The sequence below is a fragment of the Leuresthes tenuis genome, unplaced genomic scaffold (genome assembly GCF_036924035.1).
Source record: "Leuresthes tenuis unplaced genomic scaffold, fLeuTen1.0.hap1 SCAF_24, whole genome shotgun sequence".
In the NCBI taxonomy this organism is placed as follows: domain Eukaryota; kingdom Metazoa; phylum Chordata; class Actinopteri; order Atheriniformes; family Atherinopsidae; genus Leuresthes; species Leuresthes tenuis.
Window position 1 is genome coordinate 12,115,212 of NW_027325378.1, and position 24,464 is coordinate 12,139,675.

The 24,464-nt window shown below is 42.6% G+C and overlaps 2 protein-coding genes across 4 annotated transcripts in view; both read right to left on the reverse strand.

Annotated features, from left to right (window-relative positions):
* Positions 1–12,707, reverse strand: part of flt1 (fms related receptor tyrosine kinase 1) — a 32,591-nt gene extending 19,884 nt beyond the window's left edge. For all 3 annotated transcript variants that reach the window (XM_072378201.1, XM_072378200.1, XM_072378202.1), the window contains exons 1-10: positions 12,433–12,707; positions 10,338–10,428; positions 9,493–9,698; positions 6,768–6,892; positions 2,975–3,137; positions 2,750–2,886; positions 2,189–2,360; positions 1,877–1,994; positions 862–1,031; positions 620–767 (exon numbers count right to left, since the gene is read on the reverse strand). In XM_072378201.1, coding sequence (XP_072234302.1) covers positions 620–767; positions 862–1,031; positions 1,877–1,994; positions 2,189–2,360; positions 2,750–2,886; positions 2,975–3,137; positions 6,768–6,892; positions 9,493–9,698; positions 10,338–10,428; positions 12,433–12,490 — 1,388 coding nt within the window. In that variant the 5' untranslated portion in view covers positions 12,491–12,707. The remainder of the gene's footprint in view (positions 1–619; positions 768–861; positions 1,032–1,876; positions 1,995–2,188; positions 2,361–2,749; positions 2,887–2,974; positions 3,138–6,767; positions 6,893–9,492; positions 9,699–10,337; positions 10,429–12,432) is intronic.
* A 694-nt stretch (positions 12,708–13,401) lies between these two features.
* LOC140284799 (suppressor of tumorigenicity 14 protein homolog) lies at positions 13,402–24,227 on the reverse strand. The gene is made up of 19 exons (XM_072378793.1): positions 23,974–24,227; positions 23,238–23,424; positions 23,021–23,145; positions 21,936–22,003; positions 21,604–21,797; positions 21,391–21,486; positions 20,743–20,962; positions 20,450–20,592; positions 20,219–20,316; positions 19,952–20,061; positions 19,695–19,828; positions 19,372–19,476; positions 18,759–18,869; positions 18,556–18,669; positions 18,354–18,473; positions 18,063–18,246; positions 17,720–17,991; positions 17,476–17,612; positions 13,402–16,675 (listed from the first exon to the last, which is right to left on the reverse strand). The coding sequence occupies exons 1-19, from the start codon at positions 24,052–24,054 to the stop codon at positions 16,508–16,510; spliced, it is 2,667 nt and encodes an 888-aa protein (XP_072234894.1). The 5' UTR covers positions 24,055–24,227; the 3' UTR covers positions 13,402–16,507.
* Between the last annotated feature and the right edge of the window lie 237 nt (positions 24,228–24,464).

A 24,464-nucleotide genomic window follows, 5' to 3' on the forward strand; every position in this document is an offset into this window, starting at 1 on the left:
TGATGGAAAAAGAGCTGTGCGAGCAAACAAACACACAAACACAGGCATGATAAAGCACGTGCACACACGTGGGTCCATGCACAGACTTACACACACACACACACGCACGCACGCACACACAAACACACACACACACACATTTTTACACATTCCCGCACATGAAAGGCCCCAAAATGCATCTGTTCTGGTTACAAGAAGGAAACGCTGTCTGAACACATGCTGAAATAGACAAAACATGTCTCGTTTTTCACAATACACACTAATGACTGACTTAAAGCAAACATTATTATTTATACTTAAGTGTGTGTTTCATTATAGCATTATATTAGTTTTAGCCTTTGCAGCAAGAATAGACACAGTGTTTAAACATATAGAAATATAAACTCATCTAATCACAGTATTTCTAATAGTTACACATTACTCTAATAGTCTTCATCAGTTACTTACAGTAGAGTATATCAAGTTTATCTAAACCTCATTTAAACCATAAACCTTCAGTGAGGAATATCTATGAGAAATTTATACTGTTTGTTTTTAAGTGTGAAGTATAAGTTGACCTTGCTCATATGGGAGACAAAACCTGCACACTATACGGATTCTAGTGTTTTACGTTACTCACAGGCCTTTGGATGGGCAGCGATGCCAGAGCCATTGGATGTGTGGAGGAGGGACTCCGTGTGACGTGCAGAGCAGTGCTTTTCTGCTCCCCCGTGGCACAGAGCCGGGGTCCTGCAATGACACCGCTTTCTCTCCTATCTGAGGACTCACTGGGAGACAAGAAGGAAACAGATAGAAGAGCCAAGTTTAACAGCTGTGGGGAGGAGAGACTGTTGAGGGAGCACTTTATTTGCTGAGTCTCACCATTGACCACAAGTGCGGTTGTGAGATTCTGGTACAGCCCATGTTCCTTGATTCGTACAAGGACAGTGTACTTCCCCGCATCCTCTTCTGCAACATCTCGAATGATCAGGGAAGTTCCATTCATGTGGTATCTTGAGCATTGCTCTGCTGCCACCATGCCATCCTTAAACCTGTCAAAGGAAAAAGACCTCTAAGCCAAGTTTTGTGAGGGTTTACCCAAGTTTCAGGGACAATGCAATATATATAGATAGAATTTCAAATAAAAGTTTCACTGAGAATATCACGTGGAGTTATAAAATTAGTCAGTTTGTTATGGTGACTACCGTAAATTACTTTATGACTATATAGCGCACCTGAATATAAGCTGCACCCTCTAATTTAAAAAGAAAATCCATTTTGTACTGGTATAGGCTGCGCCGGATTACAAGCTGCAGGTGTCCACATTGTAATATGAGATATTTACACAGAAATATGTTACACATGAGGATTTTTAAACTTTTAATTAAATGCACATAAACAAATACATACTACAAATGCTTTTTTTCCCGACCAGTGTCTGTAACACGGCTGGTAAAAAAACAAGCCTACCAGGAAAAGTCATTGATCGCCTTCTTCATTTCTTTTCCATAGTGAGGGTGAGTATAAATGACCGATTTACAATAATTTAGTAGTGTAAGTGTGTTTGATTTATCGTACAATTTCATTGGACCACTGTGAACTATTCGTTAATTTTATTGGTCTACTGAAAAGAAAAAAACATATATCAACCGCACTGTATTATAAGCCATGGTGCTCAAAGCCTGAGAAAAAAGTAGCTGCTTATAGTCCGAAATTTACCGTAAATATGTACACCCATGCTTTACTGCTAAAACAAATATCATTCCACAATTTGAGCGAGTGAATTTTAGCAAAAGAGACACCACCAGTGAAGAAACTGTAAACTCAAGACAGTTGTCCGTGATTACAGACAAGGGGATTTCTGACCTGACAGCTGAATGATAGATAAGATCCTTACCAAATAATTTCAGGGGCAGGAAACGCTCGCAGTTTGGGGGAGATTCTATAAGATTTCTGTCCTGCTTGTGCCACCATCACAGATCCATTTCTGGGCTTCAGGCGGATAAATGGACGGTCTGAAATTGAGGAGACAGGTTCACATTAATGCATGGTTAAGAAAGTGTGTTGAAATCTATCCACAGTGACAGTAACAGTGACTCAGAATTGGTGATTGCAAAATGTTGCTGAATCAGAGAGAACATGCCAAATTTAAAATGCGGTGAGACTGTGGTTTAATCATCTAAATGTAGAAAATTTCAAAGAAACTCACCATAGACGGTGACAGTGACTTGCTGTTGCTTGCTTTGTTCACCACTAGTGACGCGACACGTGTAGAGGCCTCTGTCTGAACGCTGGAGCTTCGGGATGGTCAGGACGCTGTAGAACAGCATGTGAAATGGGTGTCTCAAGAGCCTTTTGAAGGTGGAGCCAGCATTATGTCTCTAATGGTTACAAGAAGGAGAGAAAACACAACAGAATTAACACAGACAGATTACATGTGCATCCAACCAAGCAGCCTGCGGTGCCTTATCAATACAATTAAATCTGTGTTTTTATTTTTATTTTTACCTTGTGGTATAGGAAACAGATTTATGTTGGCCTATAAACAGCCAGAACCTAAAAAATGACTGGCTTCCACTTGATTAGAGCTGTTACTCAAACCTTAGACAAACCAAAAACTTGCCAAGTAACCATTACTTTTCAGATCACACTGACTGAAGAAGTTCACTGTTCCTCACAAATAGAAGAATACTCTCCATTCAGTCTCTATCAAAGGTCAGTTGTCATCTAAACCTGTAGTTTTCTGGGCCTCAATGAAAGGAAGTCTGACCTTTCCAGGATACTCCCAGGTGATGTTGACTCTGGTGTTCAGCTCTGCAGTGGCAGTACAGTTCAGGACCAATCTTTCTCCCTTCAGGGCCTGTACAGGTCCACTGCTGTTCAGATTCACCTCTGTGATGTTGCTCACTGGGACAAGGGGACAAGTAGATATCACTACAACATAAATAGGAATTTATGTGTAATTCGTGTACTGTGTCAGAGACTGCGTGCTGACCTAGTCTGTGTACAAAGTATCTATCCGACTCGTGTTTAACTCCGTGGATGAAGGTCTGGCAGAAGAAGAGGCCGATGTAATGGAGGGTGGGCGTTCGGATGGTGAAGCCTTGCTTACTGTTCCAAATAATGTTCTGGTCTGGACCGAAGCTGTTCATGGGAAACTGTATAGGAGGCATGGAGAAGACAATACCCTTCACATATTTTACTTTACCACAATGCTGAGCAATGAGACAATGACACACAATGATGCATATTTGAATTCTAAAGAAGTGGATATATTTTGAAACAGCGGAGTCATGGCTAAAGAAAAAAAAAAGGGACAATATGTTCACTAAAAACTGCTAATGTGGAGACAGTGTGGCCATACTTTATTTAGACATTCTGATCTATGATTATTGATAGAGGAAAACAGCAATATTTGTCATTAAGATGTGTTGGGAGAAAAGAAATCACAATCATCTTCGATGGCACCTTCAGTGGCCACCGTAACATAAAATGCTTTGCACCAATCACACTACAGAACTCACAGAACTTGTGTGTGCAACAAAGTTGTGTAGAAGACAGCTAAAAGCCTGCTGCGGGCTATCAGAATTTTAAGGGATTAAAAGCTTTAGCATGTGTGTCTTTACCAGCAGAAGTGTGCTGACACTGAGCTCTGGAAGATCAAAAATGATTCATTCCATGATCCTTTCCATCTCTCACATAGCATGTTTTACACAACTGAGATCACTGCAGTGTTTGTGAGTTACTCAGCCATAAATTTGACTTGGGTTGATATCTGAATAATGATCTAGTGGAGGTCACTAAATGCATTTGAGACTTTACAGAAACACCAGTAGACCTGCTGATGTCCTTTTTGTCGCTCAACAGACAGCTAACTGTGTGATATATGAAGAGTGGGTGAGTGAGATCTGATCACAAGTGGTCAATCAGAACACATGTGGAGAAGCATTTTTATGCCAAGTCTAAAGACAAGTACTTGGAACCGCCCGCTTCTGATCTGGTCACCCAGGACACACAATGAGACCAAATGGGAGCAGTGCCTCATTAAGAAAAGGACTGAATGAACTTTAAAACTGGTCCTAATGGGCAAGTGAAGCCTTAATTCATAAAGCACTTTTATAAAATTTGACATAGCTGTGCCACGTCCAGCCCCTTACATATCATGGTAAAAAAATAATCAGTTATTATGGCATTGCTGTTCATTTTCAAGCTACATTTATTCCAGCTTTGTTTTTGAAACCAGGATAAAATGCTTCATATGTGAAAGTCTACAAAGACATGAAACAAGATGACAACAAAGCACAAGCAACCTTGAACATGAACAATACTGCGTTCACGCCAGAGCTCGATTTTGGTTGTGATTCAGCTGCGCCTGACCTAAGTTGGGTTTCTGCTCTTATTTTCATCATAACAGACAGATCTACAGAAGTCTGGGGATAGACACGAGTTCAAGATGTACGATTTTGATCGCATCAGAACCCGTAGAGGATTAAAGTTGGCTTTATTCTCACAATGTTGGTTTTGTAATTCTTGGCCATGGACACTTGTGTAACTGACAACCTTGTTGTTTTCTTGGAGGCAGCCACAAGGAAATGTTTTTCTGTGACATGGTGGAAGCCTCCCACCCTCTCTCAAGGGACCAGGTAGACCAACCCCCCCCACCCCCCACCATCACACACACTTTTCCCACTCCTGCATCCCAAGTGGGAAGCCCCCCTCCCAGAGTGAGGTGACCCTCTACGACGCCAGTGACCCCCCCCCCCCACACCAGAAGTCCTGTGAAGTAGATCCTTCCCTCTACTTCCTCCTTCTGAACTCAGCGACGCCCTGTTTGAACACCCTTAGTGCCCTCTGTGCCCCTCTTACATTCATCCTCTAACCCTACTGTACATGGAGACAAGGCAACAGTGGGGGCAGTTGCAGAGGTGGAGGGGCAGGGTGAGGAGCACAGGAATCAGGATATGTGAAACGTGACTCCAGTCCATCTCTTCGCATCCTGTTACTACAGGATATAGACCTTTTGACTGGAACCCCAGGTCAACCCTGTCATCCCAGACCTCACTTTCACGGCTTGAGTGAGAGAGCAGCGCCTCATAGGTATTGTTCCTGCTGAGAAGGGTCACAGCAGAGACCCGGGCAAAACGCAAAGTACTTCCAGGAAAAAAACACTCCAGAGGCTCTGCCAGTGAGTAGATTCCTGGTTAAACCCGGCCAACATGGGGGAAAAGGAGGGAGATGAAGGAAGAGGAGGAGAGTTATATTTAGAGCAATTACCTGAGACGTTCGTGGCATTTGTCAGGAGATGGAGGCAGGGCAAAATCATGCTACCATGGATATGACATGCAATGCCTGGTGTATTCAATTATTTTGCACTTCCCTCATCCAAATCTTTCAAGTTCCTAAAGATTTCTTGTGTTCTCCTTTTGATCTATACGAGCAGGTTGGCTCCCAGTCCTATTGACTTTGAACCACTAGCTTTTTTCCAGCAACCTCATGACATTTTTTTCAATGAAATGTCTCCAAAAGTAATGATGGATTGGAAACGGTCCTACTACAAAAAATTAAAAAAGCATTTCTTGTGACTTACATTGACATTTGAAAAGTATGAGATCTCTTGTGGTCATGTGAAATCACCTGTGAACAAGTCACCCAGGTAACCTACAGAATGGCATCTTGTAACTTGTCGTAAATCCTGTGGAGGAATGTGTTGCAGCCCAAACAATGATCTAACCAAGTAGTTTAGCCCCAAAACCTCACCAAAGTGTGTTGCATCAGCTGTCTAGTCAGTGGAAAGGATTCCAGCAAATAACATCATCTTGACTGGTGGACAAAATATATTGACTTAGTATATCATGAGAGAAGTTGACTCATTTTGAGAAGTCTGTTAGAGTCTGAAATGTTTTGGATGTTCATGTCACCTCGCTGGCAATGTGCATCTTTTAAATACTGTGTATGAGAAAAATAGCGCAACTAAAAAAGATAAACATGATTTGAAGTAAGAGTTTAGATTGTTTAAACCAGAGCCAATTTGACCTGTAGATATAAGTTTCCGACAGTGATGCAAAAGTCGTCATGTTAACGATAAGTCCTTATGATAAGTGCTTTGATCTGCTGGAGCCTACTTTAAGTACATCAGCTTCCTCCACCAGCCTGGCCAGCTGTTTAAAGCATCACTTGGAGAAAGTTGGCAGCTATTATTCCTACTACAAGAGGTGGAGGGTAAGATGTGGGAAGTGGTGATGGCCAAGGGCCAACGGGCCACTCCAGAGCCCATGTCCTGTCTCCAGAGGCAAAAACAGTGCCAATAGCAGCCCTCATTCTATTGGAAAAAGTCGGTATAGAAAGGGGCACAGGCAAGCAATGTGTACACAACAACGTGTAAGACTTACACAAACAGTACCGATACACATGCAGACAGTGAGCACTCTAAATGCTTCCGTCCGCTCCCCCTCACTCAGCACTCAAGTGCCAACACTCACAAACATATCCGCACACACTTTCACACATATCCGCAGACGGACACAAACAAACGGACACACACTCCACAGTGTAATGGCTGCCAAGACAAGAACAATGTGGCGAATGATCTGGACAGAGAGAAACAACTGGATAGTGCATTGTGCGTGCATATGCAGGGCCTGATGGAAAAAACTGGGGAAAGTAATGATGTTCACAGTGCGTGAGTGGTGGGACTGAACAGAGGAGAACAAACTGTGACATAAGTGTTTACATAAGTTCTGCACCCAAACGTGACTTAAAAGACATACAATGCATAATTGTGCACTGACCTTAATCAATGTGGTGGTGATGTTGGGGTTGGTGACACGGCATGGGATGACCAGGGGCTCCTTCACCTTCATGTACAGCACGCCTGCGCTCATACCCGTGTGTTCCACAAATGGCTGCTGGCTGTCTGAAACCCAAACACTGCGGTCAGGGACACATATGGTACATATCATTTGCATAAAAAAAGTCTCATGAGGGACATGTAAAAAAATAGAACAGTCAGGTTCAAAGGAGCAGCTCAGTCTGATATATAAACTTATTTTCACCTACACCTCGTGATAGGAAGCCATTTTAATTTACCTGTTCTAGTGCTTGCAAAACCTAGTTTGCCTTGGTTATGTTAAAATTGTAATGTTATAAAACGGTGACTAAATCACTGCTAGGTGCAACAAAATTTTATTACACCCTCATTGTAAGACTAAAAAACATCTTTATTCACACGTATAGTGAGATAAAATTAAATATATGTTGTATTATAAATGTTTTGAGTGCACCCTTACCACTAATACAACTGACTTTTGTCAATCCAAGTCTCATTTTCAGGATTATTAACTGTCGATGATGAAGTAGATTTTAAATTCATACACCAGTGGTCGCAGTTCCTGGCTTTGGCTGTTAGTAGCATGTGTCTTTAACTGAGGGCCGACAATCTTCACTACAGCAGAATAACATGGAATTAGATATAAAGGCAAACAAATGACAACATGGCAGACTTTTTTACCTTGGAAATCAGATATTGGAGTTGACAATGACATTTTTCCAGAACTGACCAACACCGACCACAACAAGTCACAAAAAAATTGGGTTTTCTCAATGACCAATGTGGTTGTTGTTAATGATAACCGTAGGTAACTTTGCACTACTGGGATTACACATAGCTGTGGTGTTTGCAGATGGAGGTTTGACAGTGTTGGGTGCGTGACTGATTTTATGTAACACAACTAGAACAAAACTGCAAAGCAACTATAAAACTTTAATCAAGTTTTAGGAGCAATAAGGACTTTGAATTGATGGGGTTCCTCTTATGTCGTCTGTTCCCCAAACATAGTGTCCTTAAACAAAATCCTATAACTAGCTCCCAGGGTACAACTACAACGACATGAAGGAATGGCTTTGCATTGTATTCTGTAGACTGTGCTGGAACAGTTTCTGATAGTCACAACTTTCTGAGATAAATAGAGTGGTTTCAGACTGGGCAGCAGACTAAGAGCGAGCTGACAGTTGTCTTACAGTTGGGTAAAATCAATCAATCTAGGTTATTGTTTGCAGTTTTTGAGGCTCCACGTGAGGGGTTATGATCATCAAATGTGTGTTTCTGTAAAGAGGAAGTGAGCTGTGCCTTCTTTTGTGGGGCTGAGGGCAGCACCCTCATTGAAACGAAAGTGTGTTGTGCTCCAGTCATTACTGATCACAGCTGCAGACTCATTTAACATGAACGCGAACCTTTAAAATCCTCCACAAACATCGAACAGAAAGAAAGCATTCCTGAATTTCTGCATAATCGCACCGACCAACAATCCCAGACACACACTTCTAAGTATCTAAACAAAAACAAACAAACAAACTCACACTGTCCTTCCACACCCATTCATTGAATACCCATTCAGCAGATGACTGCCTGCAGTCAACAATAAACATACAGATTGTTTAGAGGCAATCAAAAGGCCTCTCTGTGGTTTCTCCCCTCAGATCGACTACTGTAATAGTTCTGTGCCATTCAAAGGTGTGGGTGTTGCTCCCTGTATTGTTTGGGACCATAGGGTGTTATTCAAGGAAAGCAAATCTCTGAACATTCGAACAAAAGTACCCCAAGGACTAGTAGCCTGAGGGCTTCCTTCTCTTGCTTTGATTCCTAATAGAGGACTCACGGAGGGAGGCAACATCTGAGCAGTGCTGCAGGCCAAGTCTGATGCTTAATGGACATGGTGACCTGAGCGATTGATGGCCCCCAAGGGTCCTGTTGGCAAAACAGTAGCGTGCCCTGTGACCCTGGGCTCCAGCCAAGCTCCACACCTTATGCAGCTCAGGCTGAGCAGCATCAACTTCCAGGACAGGGAGGAGCTGGCCTGGCAGACATCGTGCCTCCTCTGCCCGCTGGATAAAACCAAGTAGCTGGCCTTCATCTTACCCCTCTCAGCTCCTCACACACACACATACATTCCACACACTGCCTCGCCACCACCTTGTAGAGACACAGCGACATCCCCTCCCAGCACACCCCCTCTGAAGCCCTTCCCCTCCTCCCCCAAGCACAGGATGCTTCAAGCAAGGCTGAGCAGAGCAGATAAGGCTGATGCCCTGGGAAACTCTGCCCGAGCCTGAGCCTTTCAGCAGCTGGGCTATTCCTGGCCTCGAGGTAGCACGTAAACGAAAGTAAAAAAGAATTTATATATAGACTAGAGGGAGGTGGGCCTGGGATGAAAAAAGGAGAGGCAGGGGAGGACTGGGGTGAAACGGTGCCAGAGTCATCAAGAAGGATGTGTTGTTGGGACAAACAGTGTTTAGATATAATTGGCTCTCTGGTATTGGTCTGTATTTAGCACCCACCACATCCTGTTTAACCTGTGGGAATAAACAATAAGCATGAAGGGGTGAAGGAAGAGAGGGGCATAGAGTACACGAGAGAGTTAAAACTTCTAAAAATAAGTGTTGAAAAAGTGTGGAAAAAAAAAAGAAAGTAAATGAGACACTGACATGTGTGCATATCTGAATAACATGTGGTCTTACCTGTGACATACACATAGATGGATATCTGCTTTTGAGTCCTGTGCCGGTACCGGCAGCGAAACAGGCCGGTGTGCCGGGCCTGGCTGTGGACAACTCGCAGACGGCTGCAGTATTGCTGGCTTGTCCTCCCACAGCGTGATTCATCCACTTCAACCTGATCTCTGTCCAAGCCTGCTGGGAACGCCCATGACAGCTCCCAACGACCCCTGTCAAACAGTCCCAGAAAACACTGCATGTGTCTCTTTTATCTAAGAAATGTTTTAGTGTTCTGGTGGAATAATTAAAAACATTCAGTGTTCAAGAGATTTCAATTCAAAGGAATGCCTTAAGAAGAAGAGTTTTACAGAATTTTTCCAACATGATTCAAACATTAATGAAGGTGTTTAACCTTCAAGAATGTTTGAATCATGTTGGAAAAATTCTGTAAAACTCTCAAATAACTCTCAAATATCTCCAATTCTCTCTGGAGATATTTGAGAAGAAGGGACAAACTATCATCCATAGCAAGTAAGAGGAAAGCAGTTACGAGACTTGATTGCTTTCTCTTAATGGACAAAACTGGCAAATGTCTTAGTGCTAGGAGAAGCACCAGTCTTTCTCTTGAAAAAATGTCAGTAAATTACTTAATGAAAAGGTTAGGAGTCTCAAAGGGGAAATCGTCTTTATTCTAATGTGTATCTCGTTTTTGATTTTGAGATTATTTTGCTGCTATTCAAGGGAGGTACGTTTCCTGTGGCTTAGATTTCTGGATCCAAATCACTGGGACTGCCTCATCCTGCCCCAGCTCCAACCCCTTTGCCCAAACTTGGATCTCTAGACTTCATATGTATCTACCTGAAACTCACCTGCAGTTGAGCAGCAGTGTCTGGTTGGCCTCCAGAACCAGCTGTCGACTTTTTACATCCAGGAGAGGGACGCTGAACTTCCCCTTTAGATCTTTATCCGGAGAGGTTAGAGAGAGGATGGGGATACAGAAGAAGACAAGTTACAGAAACATCCTTTGACTGGTAGTAAACTGGAAATCCTCCACCCCAGCCCCCAGTTTCCACAGCATGCCCACCTTACCTGTAACCCTCCTCAAATCTCACTCTGACCACTCGTCAGCTCATGTGGAAATGCGTAAGCAGTGTCTTGATTGTTTATCAAATAAAACGATTTCTCCACTTCATGGCTGAGATGTACTAATGAAAGATGAAGACGCTTTTCTGTCCACCCTTCCTTCCTTCCAACAATAGCGGAAACATTATTCAGAAGAGTTTGTCCTTCACTCTGAATGCCCCTCAAAGGGAGAACCACATCAGCTCAAACCACAGTCATCCCATTGCTCAGTGAGAGGTTGAATCACTGGTCAGGCAGTTAGCAAATTTGTCAGCTGTCAGCATCATTGTTCCCAGTGGATTCCCCATTGAGCAGATCTGGTATTACTCACACTGCTTGCACTTCCTATACTATTTCCTTGGGTTTCTCTGTGTGTGAGAAGGCGCACATGGCAGTGTAAAAGAAGATGGTGGGGAAGTCGATGATCTCCTCTGGGCCTTTTGTGGCCTGTTCAAAAAAGTGTCTAATATTTCAACAGTTGTCTAACAGTTTTCCTGCCTCTTTATGGAAAGTCCCCATAAAATCAGTTGATTTTTAAAAAAAATTTTTTGTGATATGCCTTCTATCATCTAGCATCTGCCCAATGAAGGACAAAAAAAAAGCAAAAAGTTGTTTTGTTTTTTGTAATGACATTTTAGAGTGAACGTATCTGACTCTAAGCATCACAATCCTATCTGCAATAACAGCAAAAATAATGAATCACTTGGAATTGCTGCATGTGGCTTGTTTCTCACATTTTAGATGTTAAATGACTCGTACAAAGGAAATCTTCAACAATGAATACAAGGGCCTTGCCTGACTGTTTTTCATGTGAAATCAGTGTCAGAGCATCAAATATCAATCAGAAGAGATGTCTAGGAAATTAATCTACATAATAAACTGTGAACACATGTAGGCTATGTATGAGAAATGTAAATGGATGATTGCTCTGTACATCATTGCTGATATGCAATTGCTCACTTATTTCTACTACTCTTGATGTAATCCATTCCTGTCGGATTAAGTAAATTCACATTTTGGTTAATTCCTTACTGTGTTCATTAAAAGAAATACACAAAAATTCAACAGTTTTTTTGCTGAAATCTTGACTTATTACATTATTTTAGTTGTACTCTTGTGGTCGGACTGGTTAATCAGCAACGCTTTCGTGAAGTTTGCGTTATTAAGAAGTTAAATTTAAAACACTTGTAACACATTCCGAGTTTGATTTATAAGGAGCAAAATACAACGTGTATAAAAAAAAAGAACTGTTCGGAAATTAAATAGATAATGTGTTGACAGACAATGCGTGTAAAAAATGTTAGGTTCCCTGTAAGCCTTAACTTAATGTAGATATGACACATATGTAGATATGACAACTCCATATGACAAACTAATCAGTCTCAGGAAACAACGCCCTTTGTCCCATTCAACCGGGGCCAAGCGCACAAGGAGACGGAGCACGGAGGTCCGCGTTATCCAAACAAGCGTTCCCCTCGAAGGCGATTATCTCATCAAATGAACAGTGGCCAGATCAGAGGTGTAAAAGCCGAGCAGCTTCAGGCACGCAACCACACCACGCCACACTACACTACAGACTGTCACTACGGTGAGCCTTTGGGCTTTTGCCTTTGCTGCCTTTTTGATAAGCGCGCCACTGGATTCCTTTAATGAAAGTGTGCGTAAAATGCAGCTTCCAAGTTTCAAGTTTTATTTTCAACGTGCAGCGTCAGAATTAAAGTAACAAGAAAACATTACATTATGTACCTATTATTGCAATAGGAGTTATGTGTAGTGAGAAAATTGCTGATTAGAAGCTAATACTCCGCACACCATCAAAAAACTTGTTAAACTATCACTCACCTTTTCCAGAAACACCATACAATCCACAAAGCAGGCAGAAGAGAATTAAATTCATCATGTCTGGTGACTCCGATGCAGCAAACCACTTTTAGATATAACTCATGAAATATTTTTTTTATTCCTGCGGGCGGTTTTCTCCTCCACCGTGGTCTCCAAACGCAGCGCAGCCGACTGCTGCGCTCAGAGCTGATGGTCAGTGACTGGAGACGGTGAGTTTCCTGAGGTTAGCTGCGGGAGATCACGCAACAGGACGCTTGAACTCCAGTGCAACTTTTTCCCATGGTTTATGATGGAGAGGCCGATTTATAATGTTCCCACAGTGCAGCCACCGGATGATGGACTTCCGTTACGTCGACTGGCACACCCACTGCGCGTAACAGCCTTCAGCTCTCCTCATTTATCAATCGAACAACGAGAAGTTGCAAGGATAACATTTTATTATACTAAATTGCCCCTTTGAAAAAAACGTTACCTTTTTTTCACAAATACGTCCTAGCATAACTGGGCAGTGACAGATACAGGAGGGATGCGCACAAATCAACGTAGCAGTCACACGGTGCTACACACGGTGGTCGGTAAACGGGGTGAGCAGCACGTAGGCAAGGGGTAAACGTGTGGGTTCTAATCAGCAGCATGACAAATGTGCCTCTCACATTTCAAACTGGGATTTGTTTCTGTAGAGGAAACCGTTTGGACGTGGATGTAGCAGGTTCCACAACTGGACAATGTGACCTCAGGTAGATTTGCGTTTACTCCAAACTGCAGCTGAGGTGCCTCATTCTGTGTTGTTACCAGTCAAAAGAGCAACGACCAAACTGAAGCAACAAATATTTCCAGGCAAAAAGTAAAATAAATAAATAAAATGCCAGATTTCAGAGTTACAGAAAAGTTTAAAAAAACCCCACCAAAAACACGACTGTGTAGAAAAATATACATACACACTAACATTGTTCCAATGATAACCGTGTCTTTAATGTAAAGGCAATTAATATCAGTATAATACAGTAATAATTCTGTGGGTGTAAGGTGCATCATTCCCTCAGGAGATACAATTATTGCAATGGTAAAGCCAGGCCACTGGGTGGTGAAGTGAGCTGAATGAAAAGGGAGAAATAAAGAGAATGCACAAGTGTCTGTATGGAAATAAAAGGTCAGGTTCTCTCCTGGTGGTCTTATTTGTTTCTTACAAACAACATCACTTGGATTGATGTCAAAGAGAGTATTAAGATAAATGAGACAAGACCAAAATGATCCCCCTAAAGAGGGAGCCGTTCATTCCTCTACAGTTACAGAGAAAATGAAGGACGAGGCTTTAACTTAGGCATGCAAAAGGACACGCATACAAATACAGTTCAAAACCAGTGAGTCGTGAGCTCACAGAGTAAAATACAGTACACAGAAACATGAGGGCAAAATTACACAATTAGATACATGTCAGGAGAGAACTTTTTCCACATTTGATAAAAAGACTGATTAAGTGAGGATGACAACACTGGCGAAACCGGAAGTAATCAGCTCCATTTACATGTAAAAGATAGGATCCATCCTGAAGTCTGATGTCAAAGAGGGTACTGAACTGTATGTCAAGCTAATGTTTTTCTTCTTTTCTTTTTCTCTTTTACTTTGCTTTTGGGTGTAAATTATAAACAGTAACAAACATGTGTGGAAGCAGTCCAATCATAGGCAAAAAGGCTAAGAACAGCTGTAATATAATCCAAGGGATAATTGGCTCAGATTCCTTTGTGACCACAGATAGATGGAGATTATCAGCAGTCACAGTCATTTTGCTAACTGTATTATCTCCGGGGCATCTTTCTGGCTCACCAAGTCCTCAGTATATTTACCAAATTCATCTGTAATTCACGTTTAAGACAACGTTATCTGCTTACATGTGGTCTAAAATGCTGAGGTGAGAATACTCACTAAGATGATGTGTTGTGGGTTTGCTGTCCTAAGAGACAGATCAGCAAAATCTGTTTTAAAAAGCTGATTCAAATCATAGTTTAAGAGCTCTCTCTTTTAAATATTGTTGTGTTGGATAGTCATGTAGTTACTCTGCTTGTCTTTGAATTGCCTTTGTTGTTCATGAATAAGGAACTATGTCAAAGAGAAGGAAGACATGGAGAATAAAGGCAGAGAGAAAACCAATGGGAACAATAGCAGTTCCCACAGTGGTGTTCCCACTGAGTGGGAAACCCATTGCTGCTAAGAGTTACACATGGTATTTCAGGTTTGAAAAATCCCCATTTACAAGAATAAGATTAATCCTGTCTGTGAAATGACAACTAATTATTATGCAGCTAAGATAATCACTATCCTTGAAATGGTGTTTCACATCCACAAAATGGTCTGGAGGAAAAGACCAACACCAGGCACATGTCTCTCACATACTCAAAGTGGAACTGCATGCTCTTTACTATATCATCTTTTTTCTTGCAATCTGGAAATGTGCATTAGTTAGTGATTCAATCTGGTTTGCTACAACCTTTCCTTAAGAACATATGGAAGAAATTAAAAGTCTACTACACATAAACAACCCATGCAGAGGAATATAATGATGATGGGATAGAGATCCCGACCACAGGTCGGTGGCAAAATTCTGCCCTAAATAAAGGCTTTTACTGTGCCTATAAAAGAAGTCACATCCTTTTCTAAATGTCTACCTCTCCATCAACATGTTTTATAGATTTGTGCTCATATTTTCAGGCACACCTACAAACAACTAAATCCATAGCATGTTCTCTCCCACTGAAGACACACTTCCTAAAATCCCTAAAATGTCTAGTTTGTGAGCCCAGGCTTTTTTCTGTACTTAATGATGTCAAACATTTACATAATGCCAACAGATTCCAACAATTTTTTACCAATCAGCTGAACGATCAAAGCAAAATAATAATTGTTTTTCTTTTTATGGAGGCTTGGCCAAAAGAGACAGTTTTTCATAAAGATGTGCTGCAACAATGAGTAAGAATAATCTTTTTCAAACATTAAAGCATGTGTACCTATTCTAACAGACCAAAATAACAAGACTGTAAATTGACTCAGCATAAGTGAAAGAGGTTGTAAGCTTTGAAACCTTCGGTGGCTGTAGGGGGAGCAGCACAAAGCTAAAGAGATTGCCCTAAATGATGTCACATCTGAAATAGAAAATGAAAATCCAGGTGAATTTCTTTTTTATTTCAAATTGGAGCCATGTATCCTGGTCTTAAACTCTGCTTGAGGCTTTTACACGATTCTACTTTAGCTGCTCACAACATAAAATGCCCCGATCACCTCACAGTAACAGCAGCCAATTTGCAGTGAGGTGTAAGGTTTTAACAAGGAAGAAGGCCACATTGATTCTGGCTCAATACACAGATGCTGACAGCCTGAAAGTCACAAGTCTCTCTGTTTTTTGAGATTTTCTGAAAGCATAGCACACAATTTACTTACAGTATGGCAAATCAGAGGATGCTTCCAATAATATACAGAGGAGAACAAGAACATCTGAAGAATAGGCATCACTTTAGGACAAAGGAAAGTAATTTAAAGTAATTCGTGGTTACAGAGCATAATTAAATATGTGTATACCAATACATTGGTGGAATCTGAAATAGTCTGATTTTCTTTATACGTATATTTTATTTTTATTCATAAAATGGAGACAAAACTGTGAATGCCACATATGTTTCAGAATATTCATCATACCTTCTAACCTCAGTCAATATTAATCCCAGTTATATCTGCATGTATGTACCAAGCAAATACCAAGCTCAAATACATTGTTTTTGTGTTGCAGTACAATGTGTAACTTTGGTCATGCATTTCAGTCAAATGCAAACATTTAAATGCTATACCCTAAATTTGATTTTTGTGCATGTTAACGTTGTTGTTGTTGCTGCAGATTGTGAGGATGCTGGTTGGATTGGAGTAGGGATGATGCCCCCTCTGGTTTGCTGCATTGGACACGTTCCCGTAAACTGACTGAATGTGTCGTTATGCAGTCATGACCACATTCTGAGGACAGAGTTAAGGACTGAAACCGTCATCCTGTGTGTAAAGTCTGTTGTTTCGTACATGTGAGTGTGATGTTTCGTCACACCTGCCCTTTGGTCTGCTGACGGATCCAGTCAGTGAACTTGACAACCTGGGTGTAAACCCCGGGACGGTTCTGCCTTGCGCAGCCCTCACCCCAGCTCACAATCCCCGCCAAGAACCACCGCCTACCTCGTTCCAGACACACCAACGGACCTCCTGAGTCACCCTGAGGGCACAAACACCCATTAACGTTTTATATATTAACTTTTTATATTATACATTTGATGTTAGTTTAAATTGATCCCACTGTTGCTAGTATTGGCAGCAGCCAGTGCAGTCAAGATAGTCAAGCTATTTCATTAGCCGTCTCAGGCTAACGTGTTGCTAACAAACTAATCCACCAAGCATTTAAGGGGATTTCAATGTCAGTTCTTAGCTGAAAACTGTAAGATATGGTCTTAACTTCTAACACCTTTTTTAAACTTTACTTTTAACGTTTAAAATTCAGTTACAACATAACTGTACCTCAAGACTCAAATTTGCTTAATGTTTTTGATGATTCAATCAGATGTGGGTTAAAGACTTTTGTAGACTCCCCAAGGTCTTAGGGAGATGATGTATACATGGGAGATGAGAATAAGTTTTTAACAACTGGTCATGGTCTCTGAGACTTCTCCCACTGATTTGTGGTCTGTTGTTTTGAAACCTCTCATTCTGCTCATTCAAAACGTGACGTTATGAGCAGTGGATCTGACTAAGAAGTATGGAAACTGTGCACCAATACACAAACACTATGGTTTTATATACAGTGTTTTATATTCCATTGACAATGGGCCAACTATTCAAGTACTTCACAAATCCCCATTTCACAAAAAAAAAGAATCCCTTAATACAGACATGTTCTGTTGTGCTTTAGACATAAATGAAAAAAAAACAGGTAATTGCTACTGTAAATTAAATAATTTCTCAGCTACCATAGTGTGTTTGCTGTATTTTTCAACTGAATTCACAGCAGCACACACTTACCTGGCAGGCATCCACTCCTCCCTGCAGGTTTCCAGCGCACAGCATTCTGGGAGTGACGGCATCATCATACAGCTTATTACAGGTGTTCCTGTTTATGATTTTCACCGAGGCCTCTTGTAAGCGAGAGGCTAGTTCTCCTTCAATGAAAAAAAAATACAAAAAAAAAATATTTTGTGGGTGCAAGTCATCTTTAATATCTAAAAACTTTCAAGTGAAACGTATTTTCAGTGTGTTTGCTGCTTACCGTCCTCCATTAGAACCCCCCAGCCTGTGACGTAGCAGCTGGTCCCGGTGGTGAAAGCGTGAGAGGAGGCAGGAACACACACGGGCTGCACCAAGTCATTGAAGAAAACAGGGGCACTGATCTCAAGAAGGGCGATGTCATAGTCAGATGTGAACTGGTCGTACTGCGGGTGGAGGAGGATCCGACGGATCAGTCGGGTGGCAGCTCCGTGGTTCCCTCTGGTCATCACACGCATCCCCATGTAAGCCCGCCATGCTCGAGCATCCGAGTATCTGCAGACACGCTTAGCATGAATACATGAATACATGAAGTATCAAGGTGACATTTTTGGTGTTTTTCTTACTTGATGGCATCCGAGTCCTGGAAACAGTGAGCGGCAGAAATGAGCCACCGATTGGAGACCAGCGTAGCTCCACATACATGACCGTATCGCTCCATCTGGAGACTGACCTGCCAGGGCCATGACCCCACCACAGCATCAGACCCTCCCACTATCTTAGTTCGTTTCCTGGGCCTGGTGCCACAGCCTGGGAGACAGAGGAGGAAACTTAAGGTTAATGATGAGAACTCCATCTGGAAAGCGACAGCACTTCAGTCAAACACAGTAGTATGAGGTTTGAGGGTGAGAACTTACCACAGCGGAGTTCATCAGAGCCATCGAAGCAGTCTTTAACTCCATCACACTCAGGGTTGACCTTACTGACACACTTTCCATTGGCGCATTTGTAGGAGGACGGAGAGCAGCCTTTGACATCTAAAGAGAGAGACAGACTTTATTAGTAATAACACTTGTCAACCCAATGGTGAAACGAGCAATGCTGACCACGATTGCTCACATGCTCTGCTGCAGTTGAGTTCATCACTGCGGTCTTTGCAGTCGATGACGCCATCACACACCGATGACTTAGGCAAACACACCTTGTTAGGACAAACGTGGTGACATTTACCTCCTGAGAAACAAACACAAAGCAGAACAAACATGATTCAAACAAACACGACTACATGCACATGTTCGTACCTCATCAGTCTATCTGCTCACCACAGATGCCCTCCTCGCTGCTGTCGGCGCATGAGCTCTGACCGGCACACTGGCTGCTTTGAGGTTTGCACTGGCCATTCCCACATAGCACTTCGCCTGGCCTGCAGCTCGCTAAATGTTTCAAACACAGTTTTGAAAAAAGTTGCGACTCTGTGTAAGTTTTTAGATGAAAATAAAAATCAATTATTTGCAATTCACCGAAGCCCGTCTTTAAACTTAAAATACAACAAAGACAGCATAGACACCGTTGTCTTGCTGACATAAGCAAGGTCTTTCCTACAAAAAGACTTTCTAAATAGCAGCAAATGTCACTCCAAAACCTGTATATATCACTCAGCAGTAATGGTACCTTTAAAAAAGTGCAAGTTACCTATGCTATATGCCCTTTTGCTTGTGTTCAAATATTTCTCCGGATTCTCTGAATCTTTGGTTAATCTTGTGTACAGTAGATAATGAAATTCTTTGCAATTTTTAGTTGAGAAAAGATATTGTTCAATCGTTGAACCTGTCCCAACCTTTACTTTTTATCAATAATGTTATTTACCTGTTGGTGACTTAGAAGAAAATAACATTTTTTCATTTGATATGCGCTATCTTGTGCAATAAGACTCACAGCATTTAGCCTCGTCCCGGCCATCTGAGCAATCCTTTACTCCATCACAGACCTTCCTCAGAGGGATACAGCGACCATCTCCACAGCGAAACTGGCGAGGGCAACCTTTAAAAGACAGCAAGGGAAACTTGAAAATGTTGTGTTTTCATTTTAAAAGTGGTCAAGTAAACACAAAAAGGACCTTTTCTTTGAGAATGATAAACTTAGTTATGACAACAAGGGTCAATGGCCCAGGTGTTCGAGAGGATTGGTTGTTTTGCTTTAAAATATCGTTGTTTTTTTTTTTATCTGAACAAATCCTTAAAGAGTCACATCTGACTTACTGCCCTCTGGAGAGAAGGCTCGGTACAGCAAGTAGAAACCCTTGTGAGTCAGAGATTCATCAGAGTGGAAGTGGATGGACAGAGGAGAGGAATAAACTCGTTTTTTGCTGCTGTCTGACACTGGATTACACAGTCTAGATGAAAAGCAGCACAAAAGTAAGAATTATAGTGTCTGTCTTAATCATGAGACAAAACATGTTTGCAAGTAAAATTAGTCAAGTGAACATTTCTCAAAATGGTTCATTTCCGCAACTCACTTCACCCCACCGACGTCCAGCCAGTCTTTCTCACAGCCATCAGATGATGGGGAATCCTGAATGTCCATCTTTATGATTGTCATGGAGATCAGGTATCCTGGCAATGGCACCTGATAAAGTAACCATACACAGCAAAAGAAAGAGCTCGGATGATGGAATGTAGTAAGGCTGCATAACTGAAGTATAATCACCTTTCTTCCTATCTACTTTATGCGCTTTTTTAACACAAACTAAAAGCATGCAGATAAGAACTCTTGGTAAGCTCACCCTTAGTGTCCAAGTGCAGTCTATATTGGGAGGATAATAGGAGGGGTAGTATGGTGAGGAAACAGAGCCATTCCAGGAAGAAATTGATCCTCCACAACCTGCAGGGGGAGACAGTGAAACAAGTGAGCACAAAAAAGTACAAAAAAACCCAACAAAGCAACTTCTGCCCTACAGATGCAGGTCAAATAAAAGCTGTGGTCGCACTGAGACATTGACAAAACAAGCCCTCACTTGCTTTTGGGATGGCCTGGAAGTAAGCTTTGAAGATTGCCCCATCTCTCTGTCTGCTGAAGGAGAAAGTGACCAACATCACATTACCAGAGGATGTCAGCTTCATGACTGGAGATGAGCCTGAAATAGGCAGCCCACACCACCTAAACAGGCACATACAGCCAAGTATTTAACATTGATTCTAGTGAAAGAAGCTCTGCTTTTGCCTGGATCAACAAGGGGAAGCCAGTTACTCAGTATCACTGCAGATATTTCCACATATCAAATGAATCAAGTCCAAAATGTTCCTTTACCTGGCAATTATCTTGTTCTGCAATGGAAGTAGGAAGTCATAGGCAGAGAGCTTGTGGGCGGCACAGCTTCCTGGTGTGGCCCCATGAAGGGTGAGGACGACCAGCCGAACCACGTGACCCGATGGCACACGGAGGCGCCACTGGTAGTATGGCTTTTTAGGGCTCACAAGGCTCAGAGTGCGGTTGTTCCCATATTTGGCATAGAGGTCAAAGGACATTGCTAGACAGCGAAAGAGATAGAATCGCTGCGTTAATCTGATTAAACTACACATATAGTTGGGCAACAGATAAACAAAGAAAAAACGATTTAAAAAGAAGTGGAGCCCAACTGCAGGAAGATGGTGGTGCTGAAATTGCCACCTAACATGTTCATTGAGAATCTCCCATAGGAGAGATTTGGTGAAGCATATAGCATATAATTCACATCACATTCATAATCATAAAATCCTTGAGTTCATAAAATGTAGATGTTTTCTTCTCATTTGCAAATCATTGCAGTCCAGGTAAAAACTTTGCATTGCACTCTACTGTGATAGAAATGATACAAGTCTAAATTCACAACATGCATGTTCCAAAGCTGAATTTCAACATTGTTGGCCTTGTTGATGTTATAACTTCTGGACTCTCCAAGGCTGACGCTGTCCTTACCTTGGAAGCCAAGCTGCCATTTTCCACCCTGGATACTATTTGGACTTTTCATTTTGTCCGATTTTTCTTCTGACTCGAAATCGTCAGGATCCAAACCTGCAAACAAACTGTTTTTTTAGCATATACATACACGACTACTGTTAATTATGCATGTATGAATTGCTTCTGTTATAAAAGCCCTGTATATATTCAAACAGCAGCTCAAGCCTCTACCCAGTAGGTGGAGCGTGTCATCATCGGGCTCCATATAGAAGCGCTGCTCGTTGCGGCTGTCCCTCTGCACCTTACTAGTACCAGGGAGCCTGCGCTGCAGCCTCTCTGGGCTGGACCTCTGGATTTCCATGGCAACATCATGGGGGGCAGAGAATTTACTCCAATAGAAGACACTGAGCCCCTCTGATCCTTCACTGTCACACAAAGGGGTTTACAATGTTGCTATTCTAGAGGGGACATGTGTCTGAGAATGCTGTGGTCATGCACACTTTGAGAGTAACGACTGTTGGACTTTGCAGTCAACCAGTGGGTTTTGTTTTGGGCCAGCCTACCTGAAGGCAGTAATTCCTGAGCGCAGGTAGTAGGAGCTCCACGGGGTGGACTCATAGAGCTCTGAGAACTATTTTTAAGAAATGAAGAGGAGACAACACATTAGAGGGTACAAGTGAGGCTGCTTTTCTAATCAAAGCAACATGTACTGTAATCATGCTTGGTTGAGCCAGAGTTCAACAAAAACATTGCGATTGTGTGTAAGACTGCATGTATGGATGCTGATTTTGAGTACAGAGGTACATTGTGTCTTTAGCTGCCGGCAGTGTAGAGGCAGGACCCTGGGTGGTATGGGCTTCTGGCATTGAGATTAATGAACAGTTGGCCATAAAGATTCTATGACAAATTAACAACCCTTCTATGTTACACAGATATTGAACTAGGTCACTGCATAGCTTGGGGGATTCCCATTTAATCAGTTTGAACTATCTACACCCATGCACCTGACTTTTTCTTCCTAACACCCACCTCCGCCCCTTCTTTTCATCTCTGCTCCTCTGTCATCCCGGCTTGCCCCACTGCCCTGTCTCTCCTTCTTAACCCCAGCATCAAACAGAGGTTTGCCCACTCTCTGTAGTATACAGCACACATAGTGGCTGATTGTGTGAAAGCTACACAGACAATGTTTTTATTGAGGGCCTGCTCTTCCTCTCACTCTTGCTGCCTGGGCCCAGCTAAGCTCACAAATGGCAGGCTTGTCCTGAGACCTGAAAGGACCCTGTCCCTGGGGGTCTCGGGAACTCGCACACACACTGTTCACAGCTCCTGTTTCAGCTTTACATTTAACACCACCAGAAAGACACAGAGAGGGGCAGAGGAGAGAAGAGTGGTGCACAAAAAAGACAGAGACAGACAGAGGATAGAGCAGATAAGGAGAGACCCATCAGGGTGCAAGGAGGAAGGAGGAGAAGGAGGGCATCAATGTTTTGAAAGCAGCCCATAAGAACACTGGTAGTGTGCTTATAGTGAAGCATATCAAAGTTAGAACAGCAAGGTCAGCTTCAGACAGGAGCAGGAAGGTCAAGCAGCACTCTAATGTGTCATTCAGAGGGGAGGCAGTGACAGACAAGCTGTTCGTTCCACTCACATAATGGGTCAAAGCCTGAGCCTGCAGGCGGAACTGGGGGGAGGTGGAGTCTGTCAGTTCTGAGGAGAAGCTCAGGTTTGGGAACTCCATGCTGCCTCCCAGGAAGAACACTGAGCAAGGTGGAGCTGAAGGGGGGAGGGAGTAGAGATTTGAGACAGGTGCGATGTGTGACCTAAAATAAATACATTTGAGAGGGACAAGAGAGGTCTGCACTCACATGTTAAGTAGTGGAGAGTCAGAGCAATGGCAGCAGTGAAGGGAAAGAAAGGCAGGAGACCTAACATCCATCTCCTCCAAGAGCAAAATGCTGGAGCGCGCGCCCCCTCCACCCTCTGCTCTGCCTGGTCCTTGGGCTTCGTGGGGGGAGTCAGTGACAGGGTAGGCTCCCTTAACTCCCCATTTCCCTTTCAGACACAAGGACATGACTCAAATATCATACTGGCTTTTAATGTCTGCTCTCAAGTTGCTTCTAATTGTCATTTTCAAGTGAGCACAACAGAGGTGCGGTAAATGAAATGCATCCTCTAAGCCCAAAATCAATGAGACATAGATTTTTTTATGGCTGAGCAGAGGTTTACTGACAGCAGTGATGAGCATCTTTCACCTAAAATGATCTCTTAAAACATTTAAGGGTTGGCAGGATTCCCTGGGGAACCAGACAAAGCATCGCTGGAGGGGTTTACTTTCCCACGGCCCGGCTCAGCAGTGTCAGCACTCAGTCAACCTGTCATGGACATTCATTAGAAAGACACCCACATACCCCTACGGACAGACTTTTATGAAGTAACTGATGGATTCTAAACACTGTGCCTCCTTCTCTTACTGCAAAAACATCCCCCAAAGTGTAGATTCGCAATAGGATAGAATATGTTAAGAAAATAGCGCTTGCAGGGAGCAAATTTCGTTTGGCACCGTCTTTTACGCGCAGTGAAAAGCGCATTGTGCCAGCTTACCTGTACAGCCGAGCAGCCTGTGGGTCCATGCGCAGAGACGCTGTACACTTCGCAAGTTTTGCTTTTGGGGAGAGTCCTCATAGCACTGTCCAGTTTAGCTCCGGAGAGGCGATATGCAACAATACCTCGGGCATAGAAACGATGGAGAGAGAGGAAATCCCCGCGGTTGTTTCCTCTGAAAAAAGAAGAGAAAAAGCGCAGAAATCCGAGCTGACTGGCTCGGATGCGGTGGGCATTCACCGCCTCCCGTTTACCTGAACTGGGCGGCAGGTGTCACACGGAGCCCCAGAATGCAGTGCGGGGACAATGAGACCTCTATGAAAGGCCACAATTCGCACAAGCATCCGTGCGACAGATATTGTGGGCAAACTTTCCCGCTGTGAATGCTCGGCTCAACCTCGAACAGGCACAAGAGTGTTTGAGGGAAACGTGTGTGAGATATTCTAATTGGATTCCCCACAGCGGTGCAGGACAACCTGTAATTACAAATA